Here is a 23,849-nt window from a genome sequence, read left to right as displayed (position 1 = left end):
TTTTAAAAATACACCTGCATACAGACAGCCTTACCTTTAATGCTTCTTCTGGGACTTTGTGTTGAATTTGTTCCAGGACATACATGTTCGAATGTACAGAACTCGTTAAGGAAATGGCAAAGGAATTGGATGGACAGAGAAAACTAGCATTTGGTCACGGAACGAAAATAATGTCATAAAACCAGAGCAGCTTAAAATATGCTGGATACTAAAAGCTGTCTGCGCTGTATCCCACCATGGTCTTTGTTGTGCATGTTTTGCAAGAGAGCGTGCAATCATGTCTGCTGGCCAGACCCACGCCAACTGAAGGGCAGCAGACAAGGGGAGCAAGGCAGGAGAAGCCTGGGGGAGCGCTAGCAGCTCTGTGCAGGGATGCCTGGGACTATGGTGCTCTCTTGCCCTGGCAAGGCCTTTCAGCCACTGCAGTTTCCTGGATGAAAAGGAAATCAGGTCATGAGCTGCCGTCACCTCTTAGGAAGGGAGGCGTTCAGCATGGTTGAGCCTAGGCAATAATCCTCAGCGACACTGCATAAAAACAAAAAAAAAAAAAAAGGGAAGCATCTGGCAATGTCATGATGATCAATCCAATCAGCAGAGCACAAAGCAAAGGGGAGGAAAAAGGAAAGATGGAAAATGTTAGACTAAAAATAAACCAAGTGATAACTGGCATAGCAGGGAAACTCCTCACAGTCTGTAAGTGAAACTGTAAATGGAAAAGAGACAAACGCTCTTATGCAACAGCGCACAGCTGACCGAGACCTCAGGAGATGCTGCCATCCACACTGAGCTGAACACGGTATGCACAGAAAGCACTGCTGAAGACAGTGGCACTGAAGCAGCAAAGGACAGGAAGAGATTGTAACTGCCATATCAACTAAGCTGAAGTAAAAAGATGACTCTAAAAACTACCTTCTTTAAAGTTTTCCTGTTGAGGGCAATAAATTCTACAATTCATAAATGCAATCATTCATTGCACATGAATATCCATGTAAGGGCTGCAGGACTAAACACTTCAACTCAGCTGCTTAGTGCTCAGAATTGCTTTCTATAAAAAGTTTAAACCTGTATCGCAGCCATTAAAACCTACCCACTCTCTAGGCAGTGGCTTATGCCTTCGCTAGACTGGAGTTCACAGCAAATCTTCTACGAGTTTCCCCAGACATCTAGAGACCATAAGACACATAACCAGCTACATCAAAAGCACATTTGCAAAGTTGCAAAGTCAAGAAAAGCTAGAACTGAGGTTGCCTATGGGACTATAACAGGCTTCATCAGTGCACCGAGACGCCACCTTTAATGATGTGATCCCAGATGACAGTGTTCTTATTGGGCAGCACTCAGTAAGGGGCTACTCCGTATTTCCCCCCCCCATGTATGCCTGAACTCCCAACAACTGCACCCTGCTCAAACACTGATCTGTCTCCTTTTTTTTTTTTTCTTTTTTTTAAAGATTCAGGAACTACCTCCCTTTGAAAAAAAAGAAATACCACTGTGAAGCAAGGATTTCTTATTTCTAAAATAGCAAGAGACAGAGCAAGACCAAGACCGAAAGTATGATCTTACACAAGGCCTCGAAAACCCTCTTTTCCAGGATTGCACACACATCAATTTAAGCATCCCTGTTGCAACAGTGAGGGCTCCTGCACTGTCACTGCTTAGAGCCAAGGTACCCAGATCCCTGGAAAACAGGGGAGCTCAGCCTCTCCTCGCTGCTTCAGCTCTCTGGGCTCCAGCAAGGTTTGGAGTCTTTCAAGGGCTACAGCATGGCCAAGCACAAACTGATTACCATGGGCACAACAAGAGGCACAAGAATGTGGCCTTGGGGTCAAGGATGCACACAAGTTTTCCAGCCAAACACTTCCTCCCCTCCCCAATGGTAAAACTTAGTCTCTGCCTCTATTCTCAGAAATGTCTGGACTGTTTTAACTGAAATTTCTCCACAAAAGAAAAAAGAAACCTGGAGAAGACACTTGCTACTTCTAAATTCAGCCTGAGTGGGTAAAGTTTGGCAGACAGAAGCAACTGGAACAAAGTGAAAAAAAAGGATTAGATGACATGAAAAGGTAGCAATAGGAGCCTCTACTTACTACTGTTGCTCTGCAGGCTCACAAAGGCATTCCAACATCTATGCTTATAGCCAGTCATACAGTCACATCAGAATAAAAAGGAAAGGGACGAAGGCAAAGGTGTTTTAGCAGACACTAGCAGGATTTGAGGGAAACGATTAACAAAAAACACACAAGTTGGATGCAAGAAAATAGGAAGACGTTAGTTCATACAAAAGCATATGAAATATGTTTGCTCCCCGGCTGGTACCAGCTACAGTTGCCACCCAAATAAAAAGAAAAAGTCACTACCTCCACAGTCACTACTGCCAGTGCAGGGCCTGATTCAAAGTCCAATGAAGGTAAGCAGGCACCATGATTAATATGCTCTGAATCAGGTCCATGGTGGAGAAACAAAAGCTTATGAGCCATCCAAAGGCTCCAGGAGGCAAAACAAACACCCTTACTCATTAGTCACAATTAGCACTGTTAACTCTCCATGCAGCAAACAGAACAAAACCCAATCAAAGACCGCATCCCACTCCCTCTTCGGTGAGAAGGATATCATAGCCGAAGCGAATGACATCATTCAATTTTAGGGTGACGTACTTCTGGTCAGGAATCCTCACGTCATTGACGAACGTCTGCAGAAAAGAAGCACAGGAATGATTTTTGACTGAGGGTATCAAGGTGATGCATCTCAGATGGACGGGGCTCCTGGAGGGCACCCATGCCCATCTGTCAATGGCACTGCACACATTCAGGGTGCACTAGCACAAAGTCAGCCAGGCAAGGAGCTAAATTCCCTAGAAAAATCAACACCAGCAAGTAGCTCCCATGGGCAAGTTAGAGCACCCCAATTATGCTTCAAAGCAAGGTACTCTGAAGGGACCTCTAGGGAGATTTACCTTTCCACCAACTGCAAATGAAATTCTAGTCCCCGACTTGAACACGTAAATGAGGTGCCTGAAGTTAGGAACTTCAGATGCTCTCGGGTCTCCTCCACCCTTCACAACCAGCAAGAGCAGCAAACGGTGCACCTCAGACTCTAATTACTGAGCTGGGAATCAGCTTTCCACTGGATGTCAAAGACGACTGGTGCCAGCCCCAAGGCCTGATAATTTAACAAGCAAAGCCTATCACAGAGGAAGGAGGAAATGAAAATGCACAGGAACACAAGCATTTGCAGTGGCATCACCATGATGTCTGAGGCCACACTGTCCATGACAGCATATATCAGTACAACAGGCGCCTCGTGCAAAAGATTCACATACTCATTTTTCCTATGCTCCGGGCAGTTAACTGAGGCCCAAAGAAACTTAAGTTATCCTTATAAAGGTGCAAGAAATGTACTTCATAGCTGTGAACAAACGTCTCGGATGTCTCAGATGCTTGCTTTCCGAGGGGACCCCCTAAGGAACAATTCTCGCAGAACAACGGAGGAACAAATCAAGCACTCATGGACATCTTTCACAAATAAATCCATGTACTTTTGTAATAACCTAGGCCAAATAAAAATAAATCAGGAACTCAGTTGAAGAAGCACCAGCGTGCTGATGGGGATTAGGCACTCCGTTGCACCTGGGGCAGTCACAGACACCAGGAGTTACCCTACCTCACAAGGTGGGATTCACCCAGCCTTACAGACCAGGAACCCACTGCTGGGTCTTTATAGCCTCAATACAAATGCAGCTACACTCTGATGAATCAAAATTATGCTAGAAAATGAATTTACATGCTTTCACCACTGAGGCACAGTCTTCTCCTTCTGCCTTCTTACCTCAGCCAAGCCAAACATGCATGATAAGACCAAGTATTAACCACAGGGGAAAAATAAATGCTAGAGCAGGAAACTAGAACCTCAGCAGACAACAGCTCCCAGCTTCCTGGCAATTTACAGAAGAGCTGGGGAACAAGCCTGTAATTTCAGAATAAAAGCAGTGAAGCTGCTTAAAAGGCACGGCATTCCTATTTGCATGAAATTTTTTAATATTTAAAAATCCCACAACAGTCAGATCTGGAACAGGAATAATTATTTGCTGAATTTTCTGCAAAACAAAAGTCTGCCAGAAACCCCATTTTGATGTTGTTACCTATTCGTCCGTGGTTACTTCAAATAAAATAACCCAAGGAAACTGCTTATTGCAGATAGAAACGCTACCTTCAAAACCAAAAGACCCTTAATAGAGACTGCAGAATCAGCTGAACATTATAATAAAAACAATACAAAACATTTCGACAATTAATATGAACCAGATTTTCCAGCAAAGCTATATAATGCATTGTTGACAAGCCATAAAGTAAATACAAAATGAAAGCAAATTCTGAAAATGGAATCAAAATCAAGGTCCTCAAAAGTGACTTCTTTAGTTTCAGGGGGGAAAACAAGTTTTCATGAAAATTTTCAAATAAGGACCTATGTTTCTTTCACACAAAATAAATTCAGTTTGGCCACAACAGTCTTCTCCAACAGAAGTGTGTTTGACCAGCTGCAGAAGACAGGCACTGCTATAACTCCTTTTATCCCACTGTCCCTCTGAGCACAAGTCTATTATTAAAATGTTTTAAATTCATATGCTTTAGCATGTGAAGATAGAAGAGAATTAGTGGTACAAGCCTTCCCCCTCTTGCAAGCAAAATTTTCAGCTGCTATTTTGCACCATGAGTTAAATACCATAGGTTTTGAACCAGGGATCCAGCTAGAGCCCAGACTAGTTACTGGAAATATTCCCATTTCAGCAGGGCTCTGTGCCTTCAGCTACTAGGCTGCAAAGGATTAACATTCATTCTTGCTGTTTTCAGATGCCAGAAGAGGCAGAACAGTTGAGGTCTGCTTTAGCCACTGTTTTTGTACAAGTTTCTGGGTTCATCTTGTGGTTTTGTGGTTGTGATGGTGGAGGGCTTCTGTTTCTAAGCCCAAAACAATGACTGCAGTAAAACCCCTACTGAGAAGACAGTTATGTGAATCTAGCTTAGACCTGCTCCAGCAGAGGAATAGCTCCGTTGGTATGAAGAAACAGCCAAAAGAGAGGCATGCTATGACATTAGGACAGTTTTAACTACGATGGTGTATTTAAAAATCACAGAGTTCAGGTGGGCAGACAAAGTCCTCACCGAGCTGCCTAACACCACTGCATAAATTGGGACCAGAGCAAGGGTTAAGATTCAGGCAGGCTCAGCTCCCTGTTCTGGGCTCACATTATCCCTCGGTCTTCACGCAAACCACGCTCAAGGCAGGCAAAAGAGCAATTTTTATTATAAAAAAAGAGGTGGTTTTAAATAGTTTCTCCCCAAAGAAATTAAATGTCTCATCATCCCATAAATCACTCCGTGCACTGACAACTGAATTGCCAAAAGGTCACCCTGCTCATGCTGAACAGCTGCTCCAGAATCTTCACCAGTTTAATGTTAACATCCCCAAAATGAGACTGAATTTATTTCCTCCTCTTTTGCAAGAGGGTCTATGATTTTGTGAGCCCTGAAGCATTCTGAAAGGACACCAGAAGAAAGGGAAAAAGAAATACAATATTCACCAAAGCTTTTCTCTTCTAAGATGAGATGCTACATGACCTCCATCTCAGGCCTTGCAAATAATTATGTATGTTTAGCTTAACTCATGCCAACAGTTGCAGTGACCCAAAAGGGTCTAACAGTAGAATTAAGTAAGTGCACAAGCGCTTGCAGACTCAGCACGCCGCGTGTTCACCTCCATCAGCTGGGAGGTTTGCTACTTACGCCGTTTAAGCTCCCAAGATCCTTCACCCAGTGCTCATCTTTCTCCTTGTCATAGTTGATTACAGCGTGCTGCTTATCGACACTGCGGGACTGGCAATGAAAGCACAATGAATGTGAGATCGGTCAGGCATAAGAGACACCGTTAATCAAAGCAACATTTAGACATTAAACTAACTTGATATGGGGTAGGGGGAGAGAGGGGAAAAGCAGAAAGAATTAAATATTATTTACTACTATAAATAACAGAAGGATAAACAGTAAACACTTCCATGGTTGTTTTAACAGTTCACTGAAGACAATAAACTATTTGCAGGGGGGGGAATCACTGAAGGCTGTCAAGACTATGCCATAATTTCAATAAATTATATCAATACACACTGAAAACAAAACCAGTCAAACTGAAAGCCTGAGGGGCAGGATCTCAGCCAGTGCAAACTAGAAGAGCTCCATTTTTCACCAGCTGAAGCTGGTGGCCTCATCACTAGGGATGTTCCTATTTGGGATGATTTCTTCCTATTTTTCAAAGAGAAAAAAATAATTTTCTTCAGTTACAAACCAAACTTATTCACAACAATGTATACTGTTCCCAGGATTATGTCCTGGAGTTGATTTAAATTCTAGGATGTTTTCCAAGTTGGAGGGAGGTTAGTAAACTTGGGATGAAAAAGAAAGCAACTCTAGGGAAATTCAAATTTAAAGTTAGGTTTGAGAACACTGAACTGGACAGTGATTTGGTGCATGGTGGCAAAGCCAGTGGCACAAGTACCAAACGCACCTTATCTTCAAAACAGAGTATGACACTTCAGCAGGAATAGCATAAGACTTCTGAGGAAGAAGTATTAGAACAAAATCTCGGAAAAATTTTGAAATATGGCATGTTACAGCTACAAAGACACCAGACTGTCTGTATTTAGACCTACTGCCTCTCCTAACTTGAATTCTTGCTGCAGTTGACCTCAACCAGTCACTGGAACCGGTCACTCCATCAGCACGCACACGTGACACTGAGACCTCCCTGGTATCTCAGGCCAGGGGAGGGTAGGGCGTGCTACCAGAGCAGGGAGACGAGCCAGGCTCTAAGTCAGCTAATCCTCCTCTTCCTGGGCATCAACCAACAACTTCACGGTGAAAAGTCCTTCCCTTTTCCCAAGTATAAACATGCTGGTTTCCACAGCACGGCTCTCAGCAAGCCATTATCTGCTTCCTTGCAAGCGTGCAGAAGTAAAGATAGTTTCAGAGGAATTCCTTGGTGAAAACACAGAGGCTTTTTCTGGACAAACTGCTACCATTTGCAGGAATTTCTTCTGCCCCTGCCAATGTCAAGCACATTGGTAATATCCCAACAGCTGATAAATGGCACCTCCTCCACCTGCAGAGCATATGTCAGCCCAGGAGACCTGTCCTCCAGAATAACCATGAAGTACCAGTATGAAGCAAGCACATACTTGGCCAGAAGACTGTCCTTCCACCTTGCGATGTCCCTTACACCATTCGCGACATGCCACCGCAAGCAGAGGCAGCAAGGAAAGGGGCAGGTGACTCCAAGCCTCCAGCTGCCTCACTAATATAGTTATCCATACATTGCTGAATTAAATTTAAGGTGTCAGCTCACATGAGTCCCAACTGAAAAATGAGGCAGTACTTGACGCTTTGCTGCCCAACTGGTGCTGCTCGGACAACAACTGCTCCCCAAAGAAACAAACAACAACCGGAGGGAAAGGCAGAGACAATGTGGTCGGGGACACCCCACTCATATCTCCTGCTACGCCAAGCCCTAAACGCAGGAAGCGACGCACAGCAATGCCCTCCCAGGAGGGGCACACACAACCCCCTCGCTCTCATGCGATCCCCATGCTTGGTGTCCAGTCCCGACCTCAAGGTAGGGCAGGTCTTAAGCATCTGCAGTAGGAAGCTGCTGCTTCTCTGTTATTGTTCACATTAGATGCAGCCCCTCAGTCCAATTTGCAATCGCCCAAGTGGCTGTGGCAGGTATGTGCAGCGTAAGGGAACGATGGTCCAGGTAAGGATGGTTGAGGGATGCTGCCCAGGACCTGCACCTCTGCACATGGCCCTGAGGACAGGAACATCTCCAGCTGCAGCCTCGCATATTGCAGCAGCTGATGCTACACGAGCTGGGGTTGTACCTGACCTGCCACACAGCCCCGACACCTTTTGGGAGGATACAAGAGGGTCTCCTACCACCGCCCTGCCTGCCCAGGGTTCATCCCCACAACAATAAGGCACTGCCCCTGGGCTGGGGCTCCTAGAGGGCTCACCACACCTTACCTACAAAGCAGAGGGGGAAGACAGTCCCCACTCACACTATGGGTAGAAATCTCCTTTCCCCATCCATAGGCATTTATATAACTACATTTAATCCTGATAGACTCAAAGACAACCGTGCACAGGGGTCCTGCCTACACAGCACAGATGCAAGGTCTTCCCTGGTCCCTCTGCTACCCAAAATTGTGGACATCACTGTTCCCAACGGGATGTGAGGGAACACTGATTAAGTGGTGCAGCAGTGTTTGCTTTAGCTTTTTACAGCACGTCACAGACACTCATTTAAAGATTAACAGAATTTAAAGGCAGAACAATCCCTCTAGCCCCCTTCCAAGGGTAGAAAGGCTCCTACCCCAAAAAGCTAATCCACACAAAAAATTAGGGTAGATTTTATCTGGTACCAAGTCACAGGTCATTTAAAAAACGGTTTATTTCTGGGAACCAGCTGTCTCCCAGAAATCCAGTTTGCCCTGGATCTGACCCTGATGTAAGTCAGCACAGCCTTTGGGCTGCTGTATTTCACAACAGCTGACTACAGCCACTCAGGGGTCCCAAACCAGACAAGGGTCATCACAGGGGAGCAGAGATGTATTCCAGCAGCATGATATTCCCCTACATAAAAGCAGGAAGAGGTCACCAAAGGAACCAATTTATGCCAAAACTTCCCATCTTTCAAGGAAGTTTCAGCTGTGTTCACAACAGCCCTTTGCAAAAGGAGTCAAAATTATATGCAAAATCTTGACCCACAGTCTTGATACAACCTCACAGCATCTCTTTAAAGAGCACACCAGGAAGACAGCAAACTGTTACACAGATCGCACTTCTGTGAAATTTCATGCTTTTGTGGAGAAGAGAGGAACTTTCTTAGTTTTTTTTATGTTAAACCAGCAAACATCACAGGAACTGGCAGCAGGAGTTCCTAAGGGCCTGTCTCCAAGGAAACTCAACTTAAAATAGCTAAAATCACACCTTATTTATTTTGATGCAGACTTGCCAAAGGTCACTCTTACTTGAGAAGCGAGGTGTGGTTTATTTCAACATCAGTCACATTTAACATAAACAGCTCTTGTGTGCAGTGACAGCAGCAACCCAGCGGCTGATTGTGCTTTTGTTCTCAGAGAGGAGCAGACTGCCTCAATCCCACTTCCAAAGAAAAGACTAACCAGTTTCCAGACTGGTAACAGTCCAGAGCCTGAGAACAGTCCTGCAGAAGTCACTTCAGCCCAGCAGGCCAGTGGTTTATAATGCATGACCCACTGAATCACAGAAAGTGATTTAAGAAGCCTGAGTCGACACATATTGCAGAGCAGCCCACAGGTGCAGAGCTCCCAATGGTCTGCAACTCCACTGGAAAGATTTTAAGGCATCTATTAATTGAAAAGCTGCAATTAAGTTGACTGAATCACAAGTATAAGAGGACTCCCTAGCTTAAATGCACACTTGCACCAAATACTGAGCCTTGCTTATGATCAGTCACAACCTCCACAACAAAAGGCAAGACTGATCCATCTGTCAGGAGGGGACACGGGGGTCCAAGCACAAAAAAAAAATTAATTTCCAATAAAGTGTTAAAAAAACCTGAAGTGCCTATACCCAGATGTCAAAAGCAGAAAATAACTGGCACACCCTGCAATTAATCTGTTTCACCAGAAAAGCACTTGCAATGGGGTGAGCAGCACTCCTAAGCTATGGCAAGGATCACTGAGATTCTGCTTGGATCCAAACAACAAAACCAGAGCTAGAGCACCTGAGATAAGACTGAGAAGGGGAAAAGAATGCAGGGAAGGGAGGTGTCCTCCTAAGCAACTAGTGATCTGCAGGCAAGAAATAAGGCTACACTCGGAGAGGCTGGGAATGAAGGAAGAACGCAGCGTTCTCACCATGTCCCAACACTGGACCTGTTACCGAATGAAAGCAACCCTTGGGAAAACACAGTGTGTGCTTTTCTGATTAACAACATTTACACTTCTCTGAAGGGAAAACATGGACACTGATTTGTTACTACAGTAAGCTCATCCAGGGCTTGCATTTCCAGACATTCAAATCACTTCCTAATATAAGGCTGTCCTGCTTCTCCATCATACTATCTACAATGCATCATGTTTTAAATACCTACTAGAAAAAAATGCACATGAGGCATGTATCTGAAGACAGAGGTATTTTATAGCCCTTCTTTCTACCAAGATCACATTAAACAGATAGTCCAATTCACAGATAGGAATGGCACCTCTGGGTCTGCCAGTCCCACACCAGTACCAACATCTTGGATCATCAGTCTCCAATTAGACATGCAACCAGGCAGCTCGTTTGTGATTCTCAAAATTGCATGTATCAAATCAGCAAAAGCCCCTGCTTTGCATGGGAGCAGCAAAAGCAGCTTCAGACGCACACAAGAGCCTCCACAGAGGTACATATCACGCTGGCGACGTGTGCTGCAGATAACCCTAGAGCTTTGTGTTTGGTGAAGGGTCTAATACATAGAACAGGGCACCCAAGATGAAACCACGAGCTGCAGAGACGCCAAGCAAAACCCACAAGGAAACAAGACCTGCTTAGGAAGGCAGGAGGAGAAATACAGCCAGACAGCCTGCGTTTCCCCACAGGGCCAGGGAGCAGACGCAGCTCAGCTGTCTACGTAGATACAGATGCTGCTTCTTCCCCAGGAGAATTACCATAGGCAAAAACCTGCTGCTCGGGGTTGAGATTTGGGCCTCAGCCCTGCCAGTGCCGTGAGACATCGTGGTATTGGAGATAAAATAAACAAAACAAGAGCAGTTTCCCTATTCCTCACTGCAGTCTGTTGTGCACGTCTGGCACAAGATAACTGCAGCATTCTGGTGGCAGCATGCAATAAACATTTGCTCAAATACTTTCCATAGTGAACAGGTTACATTTCTGCCAGTACTGTGCTCTGCACAAGTGTCCCAGTAAGGAAATACAAACCTCTCCCAGCATCCCACTTTAGAAGGGAGACAGGCAAAGCCACCTTTTAAAAAAAAATAAAACCAAAAACACCACCAAACAGAAAAACCACAACAAAAATCCCTTACATTCTGGCCTGAAATATGATTTTTGCTCCTCAAAAGTAAAACCCCAGATAACATTTAATGACAGATATGAACACTGGGTCTCCCTCTTTCACCACGATGCATTTCACAGAGTTGTGTATATTGGCCACTTCAGTACTTTTCCAGAATATTAGTGAATGCTCTGTCCTGCCCCAGGCTGGTTGCAAGTGAGACACCCCCACAAGAGGCAGCCTGATCACTCCCAGCAGCATGTGTTGCTGGTTTCTAAATGACTCTGCCTAAGCAGACAAATGTCTCTTCAGGAGGTGTAGCCACCTCATCCTGAAGCTGAACTCACATTACAGCTCCCATGCTGCAGAAGCTCCTGCCTTGAGCTTTGCTGCAGTCAAGATCATGGGTTTAGCGGATCTGTGGCAGGACCAGGGCCTCAGGATTCATGCAAAAAATAAGACACTGAACAAAAGAGAGAAATCCCCCAGGAAAATGAAACTGTAATCCCACAGCTTGGCAAAGGGATTTGGAAGGCTGGCATAGTTCCCATAACAACTTAACCCGTTGTTTTGGGGTAGAATGGGTTTTTGCTTGCTGGTTCCCCTTTCCCAAAGTTGAGCCTTGGTTCAAGTGACCCAGGGTCAGATCCTGACCGCAGGCAGGGAACATGCTGCCCACAGATGCACTGGCTTTCCCTTCATTTTACATGGCCACCCAGGAGGCATGGAAAAGCACCATCCTACGTGGGGCAGAAACCTGAATTTCTATAGCGCAGCCGAGCTGCGTGCTAGTGCCTGGATCAGGATCTCAGACATGGAAGGGGTCCCCTTTTTCCCCGCCCGCTCCAGAGAGGGGCAAACCCTCCCTCCACAGGCCAGGCTTCCAGCACCTTGCCAGGCATGTGCAGCCCTCTCACCCCTAATAACCACCTGCCTGCAGTGCCACCATCGCCTCTCTCCCTACCCTGCCTCCAGCAATGAACTCCCCTCCCAGGTCTGCCAGTCCTGCCGTGCCTCCAGCCTCCTCAACCCACATTTCGTCAGACGTCGTAATCCTCCCATCAAGTGCACATTAACAGAAAACAATGGGAGAGGCAAGAGCCAAAAAAACAACTCTAGGCCTGGAAATACGGGATGTGCATCCTTCCTCCCACAGGTGCTGCCCAGGCACCTGGAAACACTACCTGTCAAAAAGCAGAGCCTTCCCAAGGCTAGATCCTTTCCCTTCTGCCTGTAAGACACCTACTTCCCTTGTGACACCTAATGAATGACTGTCTCGGGATCACTGCAATTCCCAACGCCCAGGGACTGACTTAGGTGCTGGTTTACACCCTCTGGATAACTGCAGCAAAAGAGCACAAGTGGGGCTCCACCCTGTCCCAGCTACAGCTTCCCACTCCAGCCCCACGCTTCCACGGGAAAGGAGATGGGGACACAAAAGGCAGCAGAGATTCCCCATGGCTTCTACTGGGAGCTCCCAATGCAGGAAATACCTGAGTGATGGAGGGATACGACTTCTGCACCGCAGTGAATTCACCTAGACGTACCAAAAAAAAGATAATCTACCAAGTTCACACTGTCTGCTTCCTCCCAGCATAATATTTTAGACAAACTAAACCACACCTATTCGCACTTGTTTACGTATACACTTACTAAACTACATAGGAGAGACATCGTATTATCAAGTACAGCCTGGGGAAGGTAGGATACGTCAGGCCAATGAAACCTTAATTTGACCAGATGTCACATACACGCAGAGTTCGTCATCGCACTGTATTATTTGTGGAGTGCGCTGTACAGCCTGCGTACCAAACATGGAACAGATCCTGCGGGGAAAAAATATCCGGTAACGACACAATAACAGATTGCATCTTCATGCCTATGTACACAGGGGCAGAAGCAGGATTACACAGGCAATCTTCACACTGGTATGTCGTAACTGCTCCACAGTTATAAACACTTGATTTAGCAGCCATAAGAATGTTCCTTCAGTGCCTAGAATGCTTGTAATTCCCTAGCTTTTTACCAAAGCAAGCTAAAAGAGGGAAATGCCTATTCAAGCAGTATCAAGTAACCATTTATCCAATTCACCAGCAGAACGAACTTGTACGTTCAGCTCGCAAGCCCCCTAGCACTTGAACTGACTAATTGATACCATAAGCAGCATGCGATGTCCCATATGGACCAGTGACAGATGCTTGGCTAGTACCTTTCACAGCTATCTGCTGACACCAGAATAAAAGTGAGTTTTGAGTCCATCTCAGGCCTAAGGGAGATGCTGCTCCGCAGTCATGTCCTGTAATGCCCACTTTCCCCACACTGAACAGCTTCTGCCCTATATCCACCCTCCACTTTTCCAAGGTCTGCTGCTCCTCTTCTCACTCTGCACATGACAGACTCCTTGTGCCTCCCTGCTCAGACAAATCTTAATCTCCTGGTAAGGTTTTATAGAGTAGAAATCCAATGACTAAATGCAAAGATCTGGCCTCTGGCTTCCTGAAACACAGGGCAAGAGGTTGAGGAAGTATCTGGAAGTATCATTATACTCTTGGCTTGTCCTCACACTTTCCTCAACAGCTGCTTTGACCACTGTCTGAGTCAGGATACCAGGCTAGATGCACCTTGATCTAATCTAGCACAGTTGCTCTTACATCTAAACCCCAGCCTTGTGCATCCCTGCACTTAGTTCCTCTTTGCCCAGCCTGCAACAGTTCTGTTCTCCAATCCATCCCCCTCACCAACCTCACTCCCAGATGAAACATGACTTAAGACAATAGTATCAAGCAAGTCCCTGCTGACCACATGCAAGGTCCAACTTTTTTTTCAAACGTCTGGAACTTGGTCAAACACATTTAGATTATTGATTGGGGGGGGGGGGGGGGAGAGGTGTGATTTAAAAAAAAAAAAATCACCTCTGACCTAGGCATTCACTCTTGAAAAAATCACCCCCCAGCTCTACAACGCCAGAACTTCAGAACTTCAAAGAACAGGTTAAACATACTTTTAAATATTTTACATGAAGAAAATGGCATTTTTCTCAGAGTTGCTCACAGTTAAGACCAAAGAAGGGAGCTGACTGCATCCAGAACACACTGCCTAAAACAGACACCTGGAAAATAAACTCTCATCCCAAACAGTTACGAAGTTTAGCAGAGTTATAAGCGATTGAAAACAGTATCTCCTGATAGGAAGTGTCAAGCTAGCTGTCTTAAAAGGCACACAGGACAAAGCCATAAAACAGAAAGCATCATGCCATCCACACCTACTCCTGCTATAACTCACACCCACATGTAAAACCTCACCCAGCACAGGACAATAGCATGCCCAAATCATCGCTCTAAAGGGAGGGAAATACGCACGGGAGGACTGGTTAAACATTTTGCTTTCCCAAATTTTCCAATAAACATATCTCCCTCAAACAAAAACAGGGAAATCATGATCCAGCTTTCCCTTCTGTTAAATATTTACATTTAGCAAAAATGCAAAAGAGGCTTTGTTTAGGGGCAGAGGGAAAGGTTTTAATGGCTAAGTTAAAATTTTGAGTTTGCAAAATGTTTGCCCCTGAGTAAGTACCCATCACATTAAGCAAATGATCAAAGCTGATAAAAATGGCAACTATATTTCCCCAAGAAGAAGGGGGAGGGGGGCGTTACAAAAAAGTAAACCTTTTCAGAGAATTACTTCCTACCACCACCAAGCTTCACAGAAAAAAACCACTCTAGTGCAAGTTAGTGAAGCTCTAGATTTCCACACTCCTGCTGTTTGTTGGCTGTTACCTGAAGGGAGCCAGCAAGACTGCTGAAGAAATCAAGCACTGTTCTTCAGAAAAAGGGCAGAACTGAGCCCTTGACTCTGCGTAACAAAGCTGTGCATGCCAAGCTATGCTACATGGCATTTTCACCCATGCATTAACATTCAAACCCAATGTAAATCTCACGTTTACTTGTACTAGAAGCTTTACAGTGCTGCAAAAACATTTAAAATATTTCTAATCCTCTTAGTAGGTATAGAAGATTTCAAGGTAGATTATGTTTCCCCACTATCAAACCTACTTAATTTTAAGCTTGAAGACTCTGGTTCTCTTCACCTCTTTGTTAACCAGAAAGCAAATCTAGTACCTGTATGAAATAAGTAAACACAGGCAAAACTAAAGCTTGATTGTTTGGTGACAAAGCCATCATTTTTTGCTGTTTAGGGATCTGATACCTTGAGACAACATGTTCCAAGAAAATATCAAAAGACAAGACACTCCTAAAACAGTAAAATGAGAAAGGCAAGACTGCAAGGTCTCCAGGACAAGGGTTATCTGTGTCATATGTTTGTGCACCGTCTAATACACACGATCTCAACAGGGAACCACAAACCGTATCACAATGAAATCACTACACAGTAACAGTCTTAGAGATGAAAAAACACGGACCAGGTCATCCAGTCCATTCCCCAGACACTGCCAGTCTGCTCCCAGTTGTGCACTTTAAGGGATTAAATGCCAATATCTTGAAATATATAAGCAAAATAACTGTGCAGTGAATATAGAGTTTCAGGGTCAGTACCACAGAAATACTATAGGTGTGAACGCTGTCACAAGAGTTCTGTCCATCTGCTCTGATAACTGCCCTGCTTCTTAAGCTTTCCCCAAGACAAATGATTGTGCCAGTCTGCACAACGATTTTGTGACATGGACAGTCACAGTAGGAAAAAAGTCTATTTTTAGATCTCATCCTCCATCTGCTCACACACAACTTTGCTTGAATATCAAGTCTCTGTTCACAGTCTCTCCTCCGCACTGAGACTTACTACAGTCATCTCATTTGGAGGCCAAGGTAGCTCGGGAAAACATCTTTATAAGCAAATGGCTAGGAAAACAATGTACTGTGCTGTTCAAAATAAGACCTTACATGTGATCCTAGAAAAAGCTTTATTACTGGAGATAGTAAACTAATATGTTTATAAACAGTCACATGTAACTCACCCCATGAACATAAGCAGCTAGCTTTTACAGACAATCCAGAGCCTTCATTCTGGTGAAATAACGAAAACCCCCTTTAATACCACCACCACCTATGAGCTGCCAAATACAACCGCTTCACTCTCACAGATACTGCTGGCTCCTCCAGTAATCCCAATTCATTTACCTTGTAGAAAAGAGCATGGCAAATGTAGCGTGTCACAAGGTTGCTAGTCCACACGTAACACTGACAAGCCAGCTCAGACTTGCAAAGAAGCATGAAATATTCCATGTGGTATGGAGTGGCTCACAATCCACGCTGTCCAGGTAACCCCATAAATAACCAGAGAAATAAGCTATGCATTTTAAGCATGACTTTTGGTACTTTTATTTTAGGGTGCACAACTTGAGACATGTGATTCTCAGAGTGTTGAACCCTGACAGTAAAAAAAAAACTCAAGTACCTTCAAAAGGTATTAAGATAGGCACCCTAAAACAGGCTGTTTCTGTAAACCAAGGCCACAGTGTATGTTTTATCCCTCCAGGTCACGAGAGAACACATTTTTAATGTCCCACCTTTAAATGCTTCACCAGTCAGACATGTAGAAACATGAAATAAAAGACAGTGTGATTCACAGGAAAACCCAAACAAATGATTTGCTGTCAAACAGGAGTATGCTTCAGACTCTACCACTGCAGCACTACCAGCTAGCAGAGCAGTACAAACACTGCAAGCCCTCCTTTTGTGGACACTAACATGTTATTACAGCTAGACAACACCTTGCCTTCCAAGTACACCTCGTACAAGAGCTTCTACCCCTCTAAAGAGACCTCCCGCTAACATATGATACAAAATCCCTGCAGTAACTACAGACACAGCCTGCCTGGTAGAACATCAGCAAAGCATTTAGGACGTAACTACAGGGGAGGGAGTTCCTGTTGTGCAGCTTCCTAATTTTGCCACCAACAGGCACATTTGCCACCTTCGTAAAGGGGCAAAAGGGGGACAGGCAGGTGCAATCAAACATTTTTTTGCATTTAAGTACTCATGGGATGGGTCTAGCAGAAACTCTAATTTAATTCTGAGCTTCCACAAATTCCTGAGCTAATCTGCTCCTGTCAAAAGCTCTTTGCAGGATTCCAGCTCCATTTGTTTTGAGTGACGTCCATTACATTATCCTGTCAAACATCAGACCACAGACACTTCAGACACGTTGGACTAGGTCCAGCAGAGGGACATACTGGTATGGGAAGCACTAATAGAAGCTGCAAGTTTGCCCAAGTAACACAATTACTTTGGGAAGAGGTCACCACTTTACTCACCCCACCACAACAGCTAGAGTTTCTCTGCTAAACATCAGTATTTCCTACCATGATAAAAAAACCTCAGTGAGACATACAAGCACTGACAATTTAAACAAACTTAAAGGGAAAAATAGGCAAACAAAAACCCCTGCCCCTGTTCAAATCACACATACTAGTAAACAGTGCAAGTATTAAACGCTACAAAAAACAGCAGCATAATCACAGATCAGGACAATGGTATGTCTCTGCTTACTACTTCTAGTAGCAACAAGACAGTTAATCTATTTGATTAATCTCCCACCATTACAGCTCCTATCCATCTGATGACATAGCAATTTGAAAGAAACCTCACTTGCACTTTCACAAACATATGAAGTCTTCATGGGAACCGCAGACTCAACATAAAAAAGGAAGCTCCTTTTCAAAGATGTCATTTGAAGAAAGCGTGCAACATCTCTACAGATCCCCAGCGTTACATTCACATCTACTGCATCTTCAGAAGAAATAACAACAAAAAAAAAGCCATGTTACCTGGAGCATCAGTTCACAGTCATCTCTGCCAACAAATATCATCTCCCGAGGGAGCCGATGGCGAATGCCAGTGCTGCTCACCAAGAACCACGAAGTCACGCTCATTTTGGCGCTTGGCACTTAATCTTTATACATCCTAAACACAAAAAACCACAACACACAGTGAGCTATTAATGAAGTGTGCAAGTACACCAGTGCATAGCTGAAGTTCCCAAATTTCCCTGTGCCATGGGACCCAGCGCTGCCTCTTGCACTTTGTGTTCATGTCTTAAATGTCTCATGGCAACAAGCGGTTGTGAAGTGTGTGCCAGGATCTGCTGCCCATGTGCCATGTGTAGGAGCTCTGCAGCCCTGGAAATATTCCCACAGTAAAGTAAGACTAAGGGTCTGAAGAAAGGATTGTTTCGAAAATGAAGCATACAGCTGAGTCCAATCAATGAAATGATGAAATATGGTGGGGGGGCGGGGGAAGACATCTTTTCCAGAACATTTCCTCATCACTGGCACTGTGCACAAATCACAGCTTGAGCTTCCCCCATCATCAAAGATCTGGACCAGCACATCAGTAAGGTGACATAACCTGGCTCCTATAACCTTTCACGGTACACTCCCAGGAGCAGTCACACCGGTGCTGGGAGGAGAACAGCCTCCCTATTGCTCATCCCACTTCCACAGTGATAGAAGTTGGGAGCCCACAAATCCTTCCTTCCTTCCTTCCTTCCTCACTGCATGAGCTGGTCCAAAAACCAAACCACGCTGCTACCCCAAGACAGGAAACCCAGGCTGCAATTCCCACCGCAGGGTTTTGGTGTACACCGCCCCTCTTTCCCCCGCGACAGGCAGAAGAGCAGGCAGCTGTAACCTGCGAGGGCAGCAGCGGCGTGCGGCACTTATCGGGAACTCTCCCAGCCACACCTGTTTGTTGCCGCTGCTACAGCCCGGCTGCAGGCAGCCTGTTCCTGCGGCCTCTCCTCCCCACAATATCGCATCTTCCTCTCCCTGGCTGAAGGAAAATAAAGTGGCACACATCAGGCTCTCGCCTTCCCCTCACCCACCTCCCGGGATCGAAGCTGCATTCCTAAATGCACCGAGGGAAGCAGATCTCAATTTTATATCTGGGCTGCGCTGCGCTCCCCGGCCTCACCGCCGGCCTCCCCCGCCCCAGCGGCCCCGGGGAAGCGCAGGTGACACCCGCGGAGAGGATGAATGACCTCCCCCCCCGGCAAGGCGCAGGCCTGCGGGGGGGGGGACGAGGAAGGACCGCACGGCCCGCCGCCCTCTCTGCCGCTGCGGACATGCAAAGCCGCTCTGGGAGCCGGCGGTACGGGCCGCCGTGCCCGTGTCACGACATGCGACCGACCGCGCCCGCCGCCCGGCCCCGCCGGGGAAAGGCCGCCTCCCCGACAAAGCGCCCGGGGAGGGGAGCCGGGAGCCGCCGGCCGAGCCCCGTGGCCGCCTCGCACCGCCCCGAGCCGGGCTGCGGGGCGGCCTCCGAGGCCGGCCTCCTCCCCAGGGCCCCGGCCGGGCCGCGCTCGCTGCTGAGGGGAGGGCGGGCAGCCCCAGCCGGAGCCGCCGAGGGGCCGCGGCGGGCCAGGTACGCTGCGCTGCGGTGCGGTGCGGCGCGGGGTCCCCCCCCCGGGGGGCGGGCCCGGCCCTTTGTCTGCCGGGGCCCGGCTCCCCCCCCCCGGCCCCCGCCCGGCCGGTGCGGCGGGAGCCGCCCGCCCCCCGCCGCCCTACCTGCTGCGGCCCTCGGCGCGGTGGCAGGCCGGGCGCCGCGCCCCGCCAGCCGGCTCTGCCTGCCCCGCGGGCCGCTCCCGGCGCCCGCCCCGCCCCGCCCCCGCGCGCGGCAGGTTCCCGACGTCAGGAGGCGGCTCCAGCCGCCGGGCCCGGCCGCGGCCCGACCGCCTCCGCCGGCGCGGCCCTGCCCCGGCCCATCGGGCCGGCCCGCCCCCCCGCCAGGCCGGCTCCGGCCTCGGGCCGTGGCCGGTGCTGGCCCTCCGGGAGCCCGGCACCTGAACGGCAGGTGTGACAGAGGCTGACGGGATATCTGGGTCATGGCTCCTCAGTGCGGTGAGGCAACAGCCCTGTCCTGGTTCAGCGTCCCCCATTTCAGGCTCTCTGAGGGGCTCCCTGAACGTAAGGGGAGCCTCGCGACACCTCTGTCATGTGGATGTGGCTGTCTCCGACCTTGGGAGGCCCAGCAGGCGAGCCCGAGGTTGGGGGACAGGAGATGCTGCCTCCTCTAGCCGCTGGAGCCAGCCCCAGCACCAGCCTCTTCTCCCACCCAAGCCGTAACACCAGCCTCCTCTCCCACGCAAGCCGTAACACCAGCCTCCTCTCCCGCCTGAGTCCCAACACCAGCCTCTTCTCCCACCCAGGTCCCTACACCAGCCTCTTCTCCAACCCAGGTCCCAGCACCAGCCTCTTCTCCCTCACTCTCCACCAGGCTTCAGGGAGTAGGTTGCCATCCACCTACACATGAAGCCCTCAGGTCCTCTTGCAGGGCAGTACCTAAAGGCGGTTGACAGCACTGAATTAACCTCAGGGATGTGGGCATGGAATAAGATCCTGAAATGGGTGCTGTGAAAGGACGCGCCATTTTATGGGTTCTTTTCTCTTGTAGGTAACTAGAACATTCCGCAAGAGCAGTAAGTATGGAGAGCAATAAATGCTTTTTGACCCATTGAGAGGAAAACTGAGTATCGTGATAACAGATGCAACTATTTGCCGATGCAAAAGTTTTTTCAAGAGAGCCCCCACCTCCTGCAGAAGTCAGCGGAGCTGCAAACAGCAGCAGCTACACACTGGCTCCCTGGCTCCAGCTGGCATGGGCTGCTAAGGAAAGACTCTAGGAAGATGACAAGTTTATAGTGATGTTTCCCCAGGCTCCAATTCCAGCCAGAAGAGATGTCTTTGCATTTATATGCTGTACAATTGGATTTGAGTATAGTCTCTCAGTGACCTGCAGGTGCTTCCCTAGGTGTCTTCAGTGCTGTCGTCTAGAATTTTGGCTCAGGATATAACCTTAACAGTGTCTGATGGCATGGAAATCATAGGTCCGGTCCACCACTCGCAAGGGGCAGTCCTACAGCAGCATCACTCTGTGGCCTTGCTCCTAGCCTACAGCTTCCAGTCAGGCTCATGTCACCACAGCCCAGGCAGCAGCAGGACTGACCCATCCCCTGGGAACGGTGATGGGGAGGGTCATGCACTGCAAGGCTGGAGAGCCAGGGAGGATGAAGGAAAACAGCATTTCTTCTTTTCCTTCCTCTTTCTGAAGAGAGTAGGACTTTGTTATTATTTCATTAATAGTATTACTGCCTTCTTCAATCAACATTTGACTGCTTCCCTGGCAAATACATCATGCCCCAGTGTGTTTTCAAGGTGTGATTATCTTCAAAGGCTTCAAAGCTGGCTGAGGCTGCAGCATCTGTGTTTTATTGGAGTGCTCTTGCTACCGCCTCGGAGTGGAGCACCACACCCTTGCAGCACGCCGTGTCCCTCGGACACCAGGCAGGAGGACAGGACGAGCAGCCACCACTTCTGGGGAGCTTTGAAGGCTTTTGCATTGAGCGCTGCCATAAAGAAATACTTTATAAATAAAAATGGATTTCCACCATATTTGCCAGTTTCTCCTGTCATTGAGTGATATTTTATTATTGATTTAACTGACCTATAGCTTAAGTTTTTATAAATATTATTCACTTCTTTCTGAACCATATCTATTTACTGGAGAGGCTGCTCTGTGAGCTGATCTGTAGAGCATCTCTATACTGCTGTAAGGAAGTAGGATAATTTACTTCTTTATACAAGCCTGCCATCTAGGCAAATCTTTGTTATAAGTTACTATAAAAAGGTTAGTGTTTGCTTTAGTCTCTCTTTAAGCCTGGTTTTACCATTTGTTTATACATGTGTATTTATCTGAGCAGTCAGTACTTCACTATTTATAGAGAAGAAGAATAGTTCCTGTTCCCACCACGTGTCTTCTGACCTGACTGAAGATGCAGTTTAGGCCAATACACTGGGCCTGGCTGAATGCTGCATTACAGCATCTTTATTTTATTCCAGTGATCTAAAGGGAATAAGAAAGCTAATAAGCGGAGTCCTTCCTTCTCCTTTCTCTTCACCCCTCCCAAAGCACTAAGAGCTGCAGAATAGCCTGGTGCTATACTGTCGTCTTTAAATCCCAGGAAGAGAGTGCCTCTGTGGGAAAGAGAAGCTGTTGCACTGCCGTACTTTGATTTTTAGGGTTTTTCCTATTGGAACAAGCCCCGTTGGCAGCCACTGCAACCCATAGGCTGCTCTAGCTCACGCTGAATGCTGATCAAACACACAACTGCCTTTGAAAATATGATACTATAGAAGTGTCTTATAACCATCTCTTCCCGCAGGGAGGAGGGAAGGCCTGGGAAAGACCTCAAGAAGTTGGGTGCAGCAGCAGCACAATGCAGCTCACACTAAGTTTGCAACAGAAGATGCTTATCATGCAAATCTCTCTCCATTAATCTACAGCACTGTCACCTTCAACTACAAGGGACATGCCCACGGCTGTAGTAACCTGCACGACCCTGCACGAGGTGGCAGGAGGTTCATTGTTCTGTACATTGTGCAGATGCAGAGCAAGGACCAGTCCCTGTCCCACAGCACTCATATTCCCAGTATCAAGGAGCCTGAAGGTGAGATAAAATGTCCAGGCAGAAGAATAACAGCAGGTCACAGGGCTATAGGAAAGCCAGATTTCTGTATGCAGAGCTGTTGAATCAGCTCTACTGAAATACCTTTTTTCTGACACCCTGAACCCACAGCTATCACAGCTTGGAGCAGAACCACTTTAGATCCCTGCTTCAAAACAAAGATCCCACCATCCCCAGAGGAGCTGAACTAAATCAAGCTCTTTCTGCCAGGCTCTGATGTAAGGGAGATTTTTGACAGAATTCCCAAACATGAACCATTTTGCTGCATCTTGCTACAGAGGAGGCTTCTGTTGCAGACCAGTCATTTCTGATCCAGGTATCGCATGTGGCTTCACCGCTGAAGGGCAGTTTTCCCTGTGCGTGTGCTAAGGGAAATAAATAATTTGGGTTATTGGTTAGAAATTCACATGATGGGTAGTTTATAAGTAAAGATGTGCAGGACTGCTAGGTGAACTCTGCCTGATAAACTTGTCACAGGCTGGCTGAAATCCAGTGTGCACAGCTGCGTGCACATACGTTCACAGGCACGTGTGCAGCTTGTGAATCCCTGACTGCTTTGCATCGAAGAGACCGTAGAAGTAGTTGTCAGGCACTATTCCCCAAGCTTATTTCATTTGCTCTTTGCTAACTTACTTTGAGATGCATCAGGACAGGTTCACAAGTCGGTCACGCAGGGTTTCTTAACCCCCTTCTGCACTCAGATGAATTCTGCTTCTCAGTTATGACTTTCTTTCTCAGAAAGCCAAAATTGCAGCCAGGCCAGTTCTTTGGGCCCCGCCGCAGGGAGCTGCGTACGCTCCTGGTGTATGCCTGCAGCGTTCTTACTTTGGATCAGGATTTCTGTGTTGATTTTTAATGCGAGCAGGATAGATCTGTGGACTTTTGCAAGAGGACGCTGCAAGTCTGAACCTGTGTCCTTTATACAGCTAATGGTGCTATTGCCTGCCAATGGAAAGTGTGGGATTGAGCCCTTTCCTACAGAGCCTGAGACCAAAGCTTTTCATCACTGGTTCTGGGTATCGGCATAAGCTGGATCACCATAAAATGCAAATAATCCCCCTTCTGAATATGCCCTTTTTAAGTGCCATTTTGAAAATCTTTCCCTTGATTTTTTTTGTTTCTTGTTGATTGATTGATTTTTAAATGACTAGGTAGTTGTCGAGAGTATGGATGTTTATCTAAATTTTACTTAGACTGGTGTAGCAACGTTGCTGAACTGAGTTTGGACCAGCAAAAGCAATCTGCCCCTCCTCTTTGCCTAAGCATCAATCTTTCACTCTGCCCAATAT

At 46.9% G+C, this 23,849-nt stretch overlaps 1 protein-coding gene across 4 annotated transcripts in view; it reads right to left on the bottom strand.

Moving 5' to 3' along the window:
* Positions 1-19,723, bottom strand: part of CEP170B (centrosomal protein 170B) — a 60,493-nt gene extending 40,770 nt beyond the window's left edge. For 3 of the 4 annotated variants that reach the window (XM_072863891.1, XM_072863892.1, XM_072863893.1), the window contains exon 1: positions 35-87. In XM_072863891.1, coding sequence (XP_072719992.1) covers positions 35-85 — 51 coding nt within the window. In that variant the 5' untranslated portion in view covers positions 86-87. Of the gene's footprint in view, positions 1-34; positions 94-2,610; positions 2,690-5,780; positions 5,871-17,866; positions 18,003-19,603 lie in introns of those variants that run through there. The other variant, XM_072863894.1, reaches the window with a different exon arrangement.
* Between the last annotated feature and the right edge of the window lie 4,126 nt (positions 19,724-23,849).

The sequence above is a fragment of the Ciconia boyciana genome, chromosome 6 (assembly GCF_034638445.1).
Source record: "Ciconia boyciana chromosome 6, ASM3463844v1, whole genome shotgun sequence".
NCBI classification, from domain to species: Eukaryota; Metazoa; Chordata; class Aves; order Ciconiiformes; family Ciconiidae; genus Ciconia; species Ciconia boyciana.
Note: the sequence above shows the minus strand (reverse complement) of the source record. Positions and strands in the feature narration are given on the sequence as shown.